Source organism: Barbus barbus (assembly GCF_936440315.1).
Source record: "Barbus barbus genome assembly, chromosome: 5".
Lineage (NCBI taxonomy): Eukaryota > Metazoa > Chordata > Actinopteri > Cypriniformes > Cyprinidae > Barbus > Barbus barbus.
The window spans coordinates 16,977,673-16,992,311 of NC_136733.1; the positions used below are offsets into that span (position 1 = coordinate 16,977,673).

The 14,639-nt window shown below is 37.5% G+C and overlaps 1 protein-coding gene across 1 annotated transcript in view; it reads left to right on the forward strand.

Moving 5' to 3' along the window:
- LOC306870457 (AP-1 complex subunit beta-1) overlaps nucleotides 1-14,639 on the forward strand; it is a 37,871-nt gene that overhangs the window by 7,542 nt on the left and 15,690 nt on the right. The window contains exons 9-15 of the mRNA XM_079417750.1: nucleotides 2,033-2,128; nucleotides 2,337-2,452; nucleotides 4,419-4,584; nucleotides 4,803-4,901; nucleotides 5,295-5,554; nucleotides 7,181-7,373; nucleotides 13,613-13,654. Coding sequence (XP_079273876.1) covers nucleotides 2,033-2,128; nucleotides 2,337-2,452; nucleotides 4,419-4,584; nucleotides 4,803-4,901; nucleotides 5,295-5,554; nucleotides 7,181-7,373; nucleotides 13,613-13,654 — 972 coding nt within the window. The remainder of the gene's footprint in view (nucleotides 1-2,032; nucleotides 2,129-2,336; nucleotides 2,453-4,418; nucleotides 4,585-4,802; nucleotides 4,902-5,294; nucleotides 5,555-7,180; nucleotides 7,374-13,612; nucleotides 13,655-14,639) is intronic.

Genomic DNA, 14,639 nt, shown 5'->3' on the forward strand with positions numbered 1-14,639 from the left:
ATGTTCAGTTATGTTTGACATTTGAAAGAGTTTGTGTTATGTTGACGTTTCTATCATTAGCATTGTGCAGAAGAGTAGAGCTTATAGTTATGGATAACTGCATGTACTGCTACTATGAGGCATGATGCTTTGCTAAATGAGCAGTAGTTTTGCTAATGTTAGTGCAGTAACAAGTTTTTTTCCTGCTTGAGCTGTCTGGCTGTATACAGTCTTTTAAATGTACAAAATAACTCAGTCAAATACAAACAGGCCTTACTCAAAATCACAGACTTTTGAGAATCAACTTAAAGTAAATGAGCACATTTTACTAATAATATAAAAATGTATCACCGATCAAAATTAAAAAATAAAATCTGGGGAGAATATGTGAATCGTCTAGACACCTCTAGGAACACTGTGTCATACCAAACCACAAAATGTCACAGGTAGAAGCATTTATGCAATTAAGGTAATTTGTCCATATACGATTAAAAACATCTGTTGTAGAATGAATAATACAGGTCAAGAGTTCCAGAGGAATAATCTCCCTAATAATTGAATGCCAGCCTTTGATGGAGGGAGGCTTATCACTGATCCATGACATCAGTAGATTCTTCCTGGCAGCAAAAGTTAAACAGACTAAAAAGTCGCCTATCAAATTTATTAGAAATAAGCTTACAGGGAAAACCCAGAAGAAGTGACAAAGGATACAGCTCCAGATCCAAACCAAAGATGTTATTTAATTGAGCCACAACACTGGACCAATAAGCCTGAATCATGTGACAGTTCCATATGCAATGAATATAATCTCCTATATTAGACTTGCATTTAGGGCAATGTAATTACACATGTATTTATGTCTTAAGTGTGGCGTTATATGTATTCTATGTAAAATTCTAAGCTGAATGGCTCTTGCCCTGTTACAATCTGAGAGCCTGTTAGCTTGGAGCCAGACAGTCTCCCATTCCTCTTCTGGAATAACCACCCCCAGCTCTCTTTCCCAAGTCAGTTTTAAATCTGAAGTGCTAACTGCACCATAGGAGCATAGAGCTTTATAGAAAAGGGAAATCAACTTGTATGGAGGAGGGTTCAGAAGGATTTCCTCAATAACTGAAAAAGAGTGTTTAGAGGTAAGTGTAGGTATCACATGATTATTATCATGCTCTGAAGTAAACAAGTTTTGACATTTAAGAATCTTTAGTTTCATTTGTAGGCAGAGTTAGCTAGTTAGTTTCAAATAATAGAGGTATTTCTCTAGCTCTTAATTAAAGCTGCAGTAATAACATCATTATCTTCAACGATTTTCACTGTCAGTTATGTAAATATAGAGATAGATCTGCAAAGTCCTAAATTTCCTGTGATGCTAACAAAAAAAAGTTGCTAGGATATTGGCCGCAGTCCTCTGGGATTTAGATTGCATTAACTGGAAAACAAATCAACAGTTTATTTCAAATGAAAAAGTAAATGTACAGCTGAATGGTACATAACACTGCACAATTAATTGATGAACAAATGGGCTTTTATTTGATTTTGTCTTTTTTTAATGAGTATGCAAGACCTAAATTGCAAAAGATAACAAATTCAGCTTCAGTAAAGCTGCATTGTCAATTTCTCCTAATTACGTTGCTCCGAGTTATGCCTAAAAGGAATATGGTCCCTTACACTTTCTATTCAGTGATGGTCTGTCATTGTGTTTAGCAAAAAACACATGCTTAAGCAGCAAGCCCACCAAGCTCTAAGCTGCCTCTTGTAAATTGACAGCTGTGCTTACACTGCATATGACAACAAATTCATGTCATTCTAATGCATCTCTTTGCTGCTTTTCATTTACTTTTCATTTACTTATATTAAACTATTAGCCCCATAAACATGTCCATTTGTTAAATGTTAACATCAGACTCTTCCGGAACTTTTCCCCCAAGCTTATAACCTTGTGAGAGACAGAGGTATCCATTCCCTGTTTTTTTCATTTGCGGAGGTCATTCAACCTTTCATTTCAGAAGTACGATTGATTTCTGTAGAAATCCACTTAAAATGATGTTGATTTCCGTAGGTATTGGCTGAACTGAAAGAGTATGCCACTGAAGTGGATGTAGACTTTGTTCGGAAAGCCGTTCGAGCCATCGGCCGTTGTGCCATCAAAGTGGAGGTATGTCTTGCCTCATTGTTCAGCCCTATATATCTTTTTGTGTCATCTCATTCCATAGAGAAATGTTTGAAAATATCTTCTCTTCTATAAGCAACCTGATTGCTTTTTTCATTGTGCATCATGCTTGAAGTGCTGTAGTGCTGTGATGAGTTTTGTCATTGTAATGTGTTGCTGTAACTGAGTTTTCTTTTTCTATCTGTGTGTACAGCAATCTGCTGAGCGCTGTGTTAGCACTCTGCTGGACCTCATCCAGACCAAGGTCAATTACGTTGTGCAGGAGGCCATTGTGGTCATCAGGGACATCTTCCGCAAATACCCCAACAAGTTAGTCCACCGCTCTCATCTCAACTAATTTAATTGAAACTTTTTAGAACTCTTCCTCCACCACTTTGGATTTATTTTTGTCACTGAGCTTGACACAGTGTATTCTGGGATTGCATATTTTGTAAAGTATACATTCTGTGCTGCCTTAGAATTAGACTAAAATTAGGTATTTTAGGATTATTAAGCAACCTATCTTTTGGAACAGCCTTCATGAGAGGAGTCCACCTGTGATCCTTAAAATGCTGTGTATGCAATTCGCTATGTTTTGGAATTCAGTATACAGTGCCCTCCAAAAGTATTGGAACAGTGAGGACAATTCCTTTATTTTTGCTGTAGACTGAAAACATTTGGGTTAACATTTCAGCTTTTATTTACAGGTATTTTCATCTGGATCTGATACACAACTTAGAAGATAGCACCTTTTGTTTGAACCCACCCATTTTTCATGTTACCAAAAGTATTGGAACATGTGACTAACAGGTGTGTTTTGTTGCCCTGGTGTGTCCTATTAATTGATTATTCAAACAATAAATAGCACTGAATGTCTGCGCTCAGTTTCAGATCCGTGCAGACTGCATTTATAGTTATTTAGACGTGTAACCAACATGAAACCAGAGAGGTGTCTATGGGTGAAAAACGTGCAATTGTGAAGCTGAGAGAAGAATCAATCAAACCATTGCACAAACACTGGCAATAGCAAGTACAACCATTTGGAATCGCCTGAGGAAGAAAGAAACCACTGGTGTACTAAGTAACACCTCAAACGGGTAGATCAAGGAAAACATCTGCAGTTGATGACAGAAACATTGTGACAGCTGTAAAGAAAGACCCTAAAACAACTGTAAGTGACATCAGCAACAACCCCCAGAGGGCAGGAGTGAAGGTATCACAATCTACTGTTCGCAGAAGACTTCATGAACAAAAGTACAGAGGCTACACCAGAAGATGCAAACCACTCATTAGCAAGAAGAATAGGAGACGAGCCTCAAAAATTCTGGGACAAGGTTTTATGGACTCATTTTATGGACCAAAGTGATGGAAAGGCTAAAGTTTGGAGAAAGAAAGGATCTGCTCATGATCCCAAACATACAAGCTCATCTGAAACACAGTGTACACAGGTGTACATTATAGTACACATTACACAAGTAATGTAATGGCTTGGGCTTTCATCGCTTCTTCTGGGACAGGCGCATTAATCTTCATTAATGATGTAACACATGATGGCAGCAGCAAAATTAACTCAGAAGTCTACAGAAATATTTTGTCTGACAATTTACAGAAAGATGCAACCAAACTGATTGGGAGATCCTTCATCATGCAGCAAGATAATGACCCAAAACATAGTGCCAAAACAACAAAGGAGTTCATTCTTCAGGGGCAAGAAGTGGAAGGTTTTAGACTGGCCAAGTCAATCTCCAGACTTAAACCCTGTAGAGTATGCATTTTACCTGCTAAAGAAGAGACTGAAGGGAGTAACCCCCCAAAACTGAAAGAGGCTGCGGTGAAAGCCTGGAAAAGCATCACAAAAGAAGAATGCAAAAGTTTGGTGATGTCAGTGGGTCACAGGCTTGATGCAGTTATTGAAAGCAAAGGATTTGCAACTAAATATTAAGTCTTTTTCACTTTAATCTATGTTAATTCTATCTGTTCCAATACGTTTGGCAACATGAAAAATGGGTGGGATCAAGCAAAAGGTGCTATCTTCTAAGTTGTGAATCAGATCCAGATGAAAATATCTGTAAATAAAAGCTGAAATGTTAATCTCTCATCTCATATTCATCTTTTGATGTCAAACCCAAATGTTTTCAGTCTACAGCAAAAATAAAGGAATTGGCCTTACTGTTCCAATACTTTTGGAGGGCACTGTATATTAGATTGTCTATCTAAACAAAAATAAAAAGTTGACTTAGAATAAAGGAACATATAATGAATGGGCAGCTGAAACACCTCCCTGTTGTCTGCGCAGGTATGAGAGCATAATTGCCACTCTGTGTGAAAACCTGGACTCTTTGGATGAGCCAGATGCTCGAGCTGCCATGATTTGGATTGTGGGTGAATATGCTGAGCGTATCGACAACGCTGATGAGCTCTTGGAGAGTTTCCTTGAGGGCTTCCATGATGAAAGCACTCAGGTTTGATATTTTTATTTTTTTGTTTGTTTTCTATTTTGTTCTTTTTGTTTTGTATTTAGTTTTTTGTTTGGTTTGTTTAGGTGTGTTTTGTTTTGTTTGCTTTTGTTTTGTTTTTTGTCAGTTGTTTTCCGTTATGGTGTTTTTTTGTTTTGTATACAGTATATAGTTTGTTTAAAAGCAGGGATCTGATTCAGTATCCGCTGCATTGTTGCTTTCAGGTCCAGTTGACTCTGCTGACAGCCATAGTGAAGCTGTTCCTGAAGAAGCCCTCAGAAACTCAGGAGCTGGTTCAGCAAGTGCTCAGTCTGGCCACTCAGGTAAGATGGAGATGTGCTTGGGCATAATAAACTGTAGTTTTACACTACAACTTGATATTAGCAGTTGAAAATGACACCGGTATATTTGTTTGGTCTTTAGTCACCCCATATTTTGAAAATACAGTTAACAAATGCTGACACACTTTATATGAGATAAAGATTTATTTATTTGAATCTATTTGTAATGAAAGAGAATTGCATACTTATGCTCATTGTATACAACATTGGGCATTGTTGTCCATCAGCATCAATACACATCCACACCATCATAAATATTACATTCACATGCAGATGATGGATAAAAGTGTCAAATCTCAAAAGGAGCTCAGCGTCTGGCTGTCAGTGTCACGTTTCCTCTTCATTCACACTTTTCTTTTTTCTTCATCTCCTCAGGACTCTGATAACCCTGATCTGCGTGATCGCGGCTACATCTACTGGCGTCTGCTGTCCACTGACCCTGTGACCGCTAAAGAGGTTGTGCTGTCTGAGAAGCCTTTGATTTCAGAGGAAACAGACCTGATCGAGCCCACCCTGTTGGACGAGCTCATCTGTCACATCGGCTCGCTGGCCTCCGTCTACCACAAACCCCCCAATGCCTTTGTGGAGGGAAGCTACGGCATTCACCGCAAACATCTGCCCATCCAGCACGGCAGGTACTAATACGGCTAACCCTCTTGAAATGTTCATTGACTAAAAATGGCTCTTTGTTAGTGTGAGCTCTCTAAAATGGTTTAAAAAGTCTTTAAAAGGGGGGTACAATGCTGTTTCGTCCATTCAGAGTTATTTACACTGTTAAAGAGTTGGATTCTCGTGCTAAGTATGGCCAAAGTTTAAAAAGAAAAACGATTTTAAACTTGACTGAGTATTTCTGTGGCAAAAATCTTCCTTCCGGGTTCGTAAAAGTTTCTGAAAGTTTTTTTCAAACATGGCTCCTGCTGACCTAATTGACAGTGGAACTCCTTATTAGATTAGATTAGATTAGATTCAACTTTATTGTCATTTATGCAGAGTACAAGTACAGAGCTAATGAAATGCAGTTAGCATCTAACCAGAAGTGCAAGAATATAGTGTTTTATATACATATAAGTGCAGAGTAAATGAAGATATGATTTACAGAATGTACAGTGGAATTGCTATATACAGTATTGAGCAGAGTATATACAGAATATAAATAGGAATGCAATGTAGGGATTGTATGTACATTATGAACAGAGCAATGTAGGATTATATACATTATGAACAGCAGAAACGTGAGAACAGTGGTAATAAATAAATACAGCTGGATGAGTGTGCAAAATATTGATAGAACAATGTATTCTATGCAAAATAGCAGTAGTGCAATATTTTATAGAAATAGTTTACTGTGCTTTGTGTAGTAACAACTTTATACAGTTTATAGTGTAATAACTTGTGCAGTCTGTGCAAAATAAGAGTAGTGCATGGGCAAGGGCATGGGCCCTTATATGGGCATTTCTCCCGGAAGAACGCGCCCGTGCACGCATCGACCGGAGCAAGAGCGAGAATGCGCCCATCAACGTGCTTCATTCGGCTGCACTGCTCCACAGGACTCGCTCGGGAAGAATGTCTCTAAAGAAGTGTATTTTTGGTTGTGAGGGAAACATAACCTTGTTCATCTTCCCAAAAGAATACAGCGTTACGTGAACAGTGGATGCAGTTTGTTTTTTCGGGGCAGCAATGGAGTTTCTCAAGTGTGTTTGTTGACGAATGTTTTATAAAAAGGCCCAGTTCGACGCTGGATTCAGAACTGCAGACAGTAAGTGAAACGGCATTAAATATCTGTTTTGTTGGTGATCGGCGCAAGTGCTCGTCACTCTTTAGCTCCGCCCACGGCGCACCTCCTGGAGCTCGGCTTTTTTCGGAGAGAATCATAAAGCTCTTTCTTTTATAAATATGATAAAACTAAAGACGTTTTGGTGATATGAAGGATGCAGTACTACTCTATAGGTACTCGAGATTAACATGAGATTGGGTGAAACTGTGTGTTTTGCCCCCTTTAATTATCACAAAGAACCTAAAACCAAAATCACTAAGTCATGGTAAAGGTCTGGAATCCATGTTTTTTGTTTTATTACTATGTGTGATTCTCAGTTTTTCGAAAAAAGGATGTCTGAATCCGTCTCAGTCCAGTAATACAATGGGGGACTCATCGAAAGTAGTGGCACACAGAAACTATGTTGTCCTCTCTCCACTTGAACAACGAAGCATCCTTTGTTCACTTTGTGTTACCCATCTCACTGAGTATCATCATTCCTTTGTAGTATCGACACCGGGGAGAGTCCGGTCAGTGCCGGCCCGGCTGCTTCTATCGATCAACCCCAAGTCATTCCATCTCAGGGTGACCTTCTGGGAGACCTGCTTAATCTGGACCTCGGTCCCCCCGTCAACGTGCCCCAGGGGTCTTCCATGCAGATAGGCGCTGTGGATCTCCTTGGAGGTGGTCTTGACAGTTTGGTGCGTGTTCTCTTATAATTTTCTGTTTCTGTTGGTGGATTTTACAGTTCTGTATAATGTCCAACAATCCTTATTTTAACTATTTACAATGATAACCATAGTTTCCACTGGAGTGCCATGGTTACCTCAGTTGTTAGTATAGTATACAAAAATCAGTATTTTTGTTTTGTTTTCCAGTACAAATATATAAACAGCTTTTAAAACAATGTTTATCTAGCAAACTTTTGATACTAAAGCCTTATTTCCATCGAGCGGTACGGTTCAGTACAGTACGTTATGCAATTATTTCTGTTTCCATTGACAAGTTGTGAGTGGTACCAAAATAGCAAACCATAATGTAACACTTTTTTGGTATCCTTCCGTTGTGGTACTTAACACAGTCCGGTACCTAAAAGGTGGAACTAGACTCACTGCAGAACGTTGATTGGTTGACAGAGAATCGTCACTTGCACTGCTACAAGGAGAATGACAACACAAGGGGAATGAAGCGTATCCTTCACTTGTTCCACCATGCTGCTCATTCGTGTTGGGCTTGTTTACATCAAAGTGTGCAAACACACAAAATAAAATAAAATAATTTTATATTTTTACACACACAGGCTACATACAGACAATGTTGTGCCTTCTTCTTTGTGCGAGAATGACTTCGATCGCTACTTTCAAGTAAGGGTACTTTTTGAAGCAAGCTGGATGAGGGTGTATCATCCCGAATCGTACTGGACTGTTCTGCCGTACTGCTCATTGAAAACGAGGCTTAAGACTTTTCTTCTTATCTCATTGACAGTTTTTTTTTAAGTTTTTAAATGTATGTAATTTATTTTAAGAGTTTTTAGATTTTTATACAAAATATTTATACAAGACATTTATATGAAATATAAATTCTGTCAATGTTTATTTTTTTCATTTTTTTTTTTAACAATGCAAGAAATGCTGTTTGAAGGAGATTTCATATCAGTTTGTTATGATTTTACAGTAGTGACACCTGTATTATAGTAACTATGGTATTTTGGTAGAAACTATGCTTGCTTAATTGTGAATATGAAAGGAGTGCTAATTTTTTCAAAAAACAGTGGAAATGTTTTAACGTTTTAGTCATTAATTTTATTTCCAATAATTACATGAAAATTGTAATTCAGCAACATTTGCCTCAATCATGTCCTCAGGTATGCCCATGCAACTGTTCCTCAGTTTCTCTGAGGCTTGTGTTCAGCCTGGATAGCATGTTCACTGGTGCAGGTGTGGTTTAAAGGTTTTAGGGAACACTCCACTCAGTGTGAGGTGATTGCAGCAGTATATTTGAGCGATAACCACACTCGTTACCATGGTCACCGCATCTCACAAGCTTCTGCCTGATGACAGTGAACAGCAAAGTGAAGAAGCGCAGGGTGAAACAGCAGCGAGGTCAGCGCTTCTTAACTGGAATGTGATTGCGTAAGCGCTCTGACTTCCAATCAAGCGCTCATCATGCTGAATGCTGCTGAGTACTGCAAATCCAAACTTGAATAATAATGGAGCAAACTGAAGAATGATCGTGACTATGCAGTTTATGGTGTACATATAATGGAAATGATTTCCTTTGCTCTGCTCTTTTGACAATAAGAGTTTGATGCATGTAGTACATACAGTGGGTCCAAAAGTCTGTTGAATTATAAATTATAGCCCTTTTAATATTATTTTGAGCATTGATCATGGTGTAGCTGTAGGACTGGCATGTGTTGAAGTGGAGAGACTGTGGTATGTGAAGTGTTCTGACTCTGTTTGAGAGCTCAGAAGTATTATACCATACCTGCCACCGGCCCTGCTCTCTTAAACTCACTGCAACCACAGCACCAGAATCCCAGGGCTGAAAGTCTCACCGCTTTATACACAGTCATCAACTCACATAAAATCTTCCGCTCAACACACACATGCACAGTTCCTGAGGGAAGTAAAGAGAAAATTTACATTTTTGGTCAGGATCTGTGCAAATCATGCTGTCTAAAAGGACATCAAAATATTCACAATATCTTCTGTACGTTTGTAGTTTCATATTTACACTTAATTTTAAGATGACATAGTTACATTACATGTACTTACAATCGTAATAACAGCAAATTATATATAATTACAAGTAACTAACTCTAAACATCCCAATAGTTAGTATATGTAATGTATGTACTTATTTGTGCATGTACACTGTAACATCATCTTAAAATATTTCACTTTCTTCTGTGGAATACAAGTTAAGATATTGATATTGTCTAAGCTGCTCTTTTCCATATACTGAAAAAATTTGGAATTGGCACCCAAAAATTGCTGGTAAATTTCGCATTTAATTACAAGAAACGACAACTAACACATTGAATTAAATGTGAAATTTTAAAGTAGAAAAACTGAAATAGTATTTTCTTGTGTAACATACTCCAAACATCTTTGATTTATTTACAACTTTGAAAAATGACAGTAAACGATTGCTGTTGAGCTTTAAAAATAAAATGCAAAAAGACTGGCACACCATTATTTTTCCTCCCAAAGAATGCTTTATGATTGAATAGATTGTTATGTTTCAGTCACAAGCGGTCATCGTCAGGCTTTGAATTGAGAGCTTTCAAAATTGAACATCTTACCTTTGTTTAACAGAATAACTTCTTTTGTGCTCCACTAAAGAAAATTGTATTGTCTGGAATGGCATGAGGGTAAATAAATGCTGACAGAAATGTTTGGGTGATCTGCCCCTTTAATGAATATTATTGGAAATATTGTGTGTATATGCCAGGAGGATCTTCTCATCTAGAAACTATTTGTTCTTTTTTTTTCCTGGAGCCACAAAAGGCCTATTTCCACCTCCTTGTGTATAATTGGATTTGTCAAGCAGGCATCTTGCAGGCATTTCCAGCATGGCCATGTGAAGCATTTATATCTGGGCAGCGCAGGTGCTGCTCCTCTGTGCAATCTTCTCCCAAATTGGAGGAGTTACTGTGTCAGAGCTTTGAACGGGTGCCCTATATAAACCAGGATAGAGAGACATGCCACTTGCTGTGTGAAGATGCTGTTCTAGCTCAAGCAGTGTTGAACAGGGTGTAAGGAAAGGCTTTACGATCCCGTCTCTAGACCAGTGATATGCTCATAATTGAGTTTCCCTGCTCGGTGATGCTCCTGATGAACTACTCCTCTGCCAAATGACAAAACTCAGGTTGTGAGACTTGAGATGTGCTACAGCCGGCAGTTAAATCAGTATTTGGTGGGAAAAGTCGAGGTGCTGGCTCTTGTGCCCCTGGCAAGATGAGATAAGAACTTCCAGTTGGGTCACAATAGTTTGCTGACACACTAGTCACTTACCTAGATTTATTCTCATATGCATACAGTTCAAAGAGTTTGGGGTTGGTAATTTGTTTTTGAAAGAAGTCTCTTATGCTCATCAATTCTGCATTCATTTGATCAAACAAAGTAAAACACAAAATATTGTGAAAGTAACAATTTTAAAGTTTTCCATTTTAATATATTTTTGAATGTAATTTATTCCTATGATGGAAATTACTCCGGTTTTCAATGTCACGTGATCCTTCAGAAATCATTCTAATATGTTGATCTGGTGCTCCAAAAACATTTCTTAATCTTATTCATTTTGAAAACAGTTGTGCTGCTTAATATTTTTTGTGGAGACCATGATACTTTTTTATGATTCTTTCCTAATAGAAGTTCAAATGAACAGCATTTATTTGAAATAGAATTTATTTATAAGAGTGTACATGTCACTTTTACTCTCACTTTTGATCAATTTCATTTAATGTAATTGCATTGTTATTGAATAAAAGTATTAATTTCTTTAAAAAATTGACTGACCCCAAACTTTTAAATAAGCAGTGTTTTATTTATTTATTCTGTTTAGCAGTTGTTTTAATTGGTATGCTTTGTTTTAGCTGTTTGACACATTGCACTGTACTGTTGATCTGCAGTGTACAGGAGAGGTTGCGTCCTTCAACTCATCCCCAATAAAGCAACGCCAGTACAGCCATTCAGGCGATGTCCTTGACCATCATATTTAGGAGTTTCCTGCTACAGTTTGAAGTTAGCATTGACAAAACTGGTCAAATCTGTTAAGAGATGTGTTCTGCTCATATGTTTTATGTTCCTTCAAAAAATATATTTTTTGTAAACAGCACTTAAAGGGATAGTTCACCCAAAAATGAAAATTCTGTCATCATTTACTCACCCTCAAGTAGTTCCAAACCTGTATGAATTTCTGTGTTCTGCCGAACACAAGGGAAGATATTTTGAAGAAAGTTTGTAACCAGGCTGTTTTGGGGCACCATCGACTTCCATAGTCGGAAAAAAAATACTATGGAAGTCAATGGTGCCCCAGAACTCCTCTGTTTCCCACATTCTTCAGAATATCTACATTCATACAGGTTTGTAACTACTTGAGGGTGAGTAAATGATGACAGAATTTTCATTTTTGGGTGAACTATCCCTTTAACAGAAATGTTAGATGAGGCTGAGACCTAATTATTCAGGGCTTCTTTGAGGCCAATAACCCAGCTAGTCACTCAGGCAACCCATGACTGATTATAAAAAAAAAAGTTGTTTTGCACATGCCTCATTGAGCCCCTTTTGTACTATATGTATGTTTTTGTTAGAACACACACACACACACATTATCAAAAAGGAAATAAGCACATATGAACATAAACATATCAAAGATAAAAGCATGACGGAAACATATTTGGTATATTTTGTTCAGGTGTAATAATTCTGCCACTGATTCTTGATGCTTAATGTAATGACATTGACCCAAGTAAATTCTCTGAATGGACATGAAATCCAACAAAAATCCAAGACCCCAAATAGACTGGGGTACACAAGATTTAGAATGGATAGTCAAACAAATTGGCTTTTTTTTTGTTCCTTTCCAGCTAATTGTTAAACCTGGTCGCAACTCGCAGCGTAACTCTAACACGAAGCTTTGTATTCAGTACAGTGAATAAACTTCTGCTGACTAAATGAGTCATTCCAATAAAATAGCAATGTGTTCATCGTTCTTATCAAGGAGACAGCGCTCAGAGCCGAGGAATGTTAAACACTGAACGGTCTGCAGAGCCATCTGACTGCTCAAGGTCGTGAGTGTTTCAAAGAGATGAACACTGCGGACTTAGCACCTGAAGGGATGCATTTTTAACTCATGGTCTCAACGGCCTCTTGAGCTCATATCAGATGTACATTGACATTTAGCAGGTCTCTAAGTCTATCTCTAATCTGAATCACATTATGACTCAGAAAGCATCAAATGTTTTTTTTTTCTCCATTGAGATTTGGTTAAGAAAATTTGCATTTGTCATAACCACCTATTTCTCCCGTACCCTAAAGATTGCTTGTTGCACTTCACGTCTCCGCTTGTGATTTGTGTCCTGCTGCGTGTGAGGCGGCAAGGTTGTTTAATCTTGCTCATTTTCTCACTGTGAAAATCAAGGTGACTGTATGGCTGAAGGTCAGTAAGAGGAATGTGGACATAACATAAAATCAGAATTGACCCCGTTTACTTTCTAAATGCACATTCATAGTATTATTGTGCAAATTGAATACTTTGGTATACTGAAACGTTTTTCCTTCATTGCTGATATCACCAAAACTCGTATTTTTCAACCTCACCAGCCGCCTGGTATATAAAACAATTTCACAGTCCAATTTTTGTCAATGGATAAAATAGTCTTGCCTTGCTTTTATTTATGTTTGTATTATTTGTTTTACTGTAAAAAAGCTCTTATAACAATATTTCTCTCAGGTTATGGACATGGTGAATTTTTTCTTTCATATTGTTCAGAAAGTCTAGTGGATTTGTTTTTTTTCTTTTTTTTTTCTTCAGTAATTCAGTGCAGTAACTTCACTCACAAATCTGTTTTTTCTCATATTCCACAACTTTTGCTAACACACAAGCGGAGTTGTTGCTTTCAGCCTATGAAAGGAACCCAGAAGCGCTGCTCAACTCTTTCTTCCTGCAGGGACGCCTCTGTCATCAGCTTCACTCGTCTCAGTCTTGGTCAGCTGCTGAATTAATGGCAGCGGGTGTCTTAAAGATTACATTTTGAGGTTGATTGTAGCTATGGCAAAAACAAAGTTTGAAATAACAGGCTTTAAATGTTGTTTGTGGTGTGATGTCTTTTGTAAACAGGAAAACTCTGTTATTAGTGGATCCTTGACGTGTCTCTCTGTCTCTCTCATGTTGTTTGTTGTCCTGGAAATCGGTCTTCTGTTCCCTGTTATAGCTCGGGGGAGATCTGGGAGGAGGTGTTGGGGGCAGTCCTGCAGTAAGTGAGCTCCTCTGTCTCTCCGCTCGTATCCGTCTGTCCGTGCTATTTATATGATTCTTAATAGCCTGTGTAGAATAGGCACCTAGCTGTGTGTTCTGCTTTTGTTTTTTTTTTTGCATGCACAAAAATCCATCCTGTTTTGAGGTGATATTATGCTCTTGATAAGATGAACTTCTCTAAAGACTTCTGTTTAACATAACCTGCTTTGTCATTTGACTTAAGTCTCATTGTTGTTTTTTTGGTACCTAAATGCCTTGTTTACTCCTTAGACTGCTCGTCAAAAGTTTGGAATAATCAAGTTATTAAAAATATTTTTGAAAGTAATCACTTATGCTCATTTAGGCTGCATTTATTTGATTTATTAATAAAATATTAATATTGTGAAATAATTTTAGAATGAAATACATTTAAAATGTAAAAATTGTTCCTGTGATGACAGCTGAAATTCTAGCAGCCATTACTCCAGTCTTCAATGTCACATTCTGATCCTTCAGAATGAAACATTTCTCATTATTATCAATGTTGAAAACCCATTTTTGCTGCTTAATATTTTTGTGGAGCCCCCCCACAGCAAAAACGTATTTAGGTTTCCACAAATAATTACAGCTGAAAAAAAAGGTTATCAAAATCAGTTACTATTTCATTTATTAATAATTGAGCACCAGTGATATTTGATAATAACTGGACCGCCAAATCAGCATATTAGAATAATTTCTAAAGAATCACATGCTACTGAAGACTGGAGTAATGGCTGCTGACATTTCAGCTTTGACATCACAGGAAAATTACATTTTAAATTATATTAAAATAGAAAACAGATCCTTTAATATTAATTTATTTCACAATATCATATAAAATAAATTCATTTTCTCAGTGTGTACTTAGTGAGCACTGGAGATTTCTAAAAACACTGCAAAATCGTAATTATTCCAAACTTTTTACTTGTGTGGTTTTCCCTAACACAACTGCACAACTGGTATCG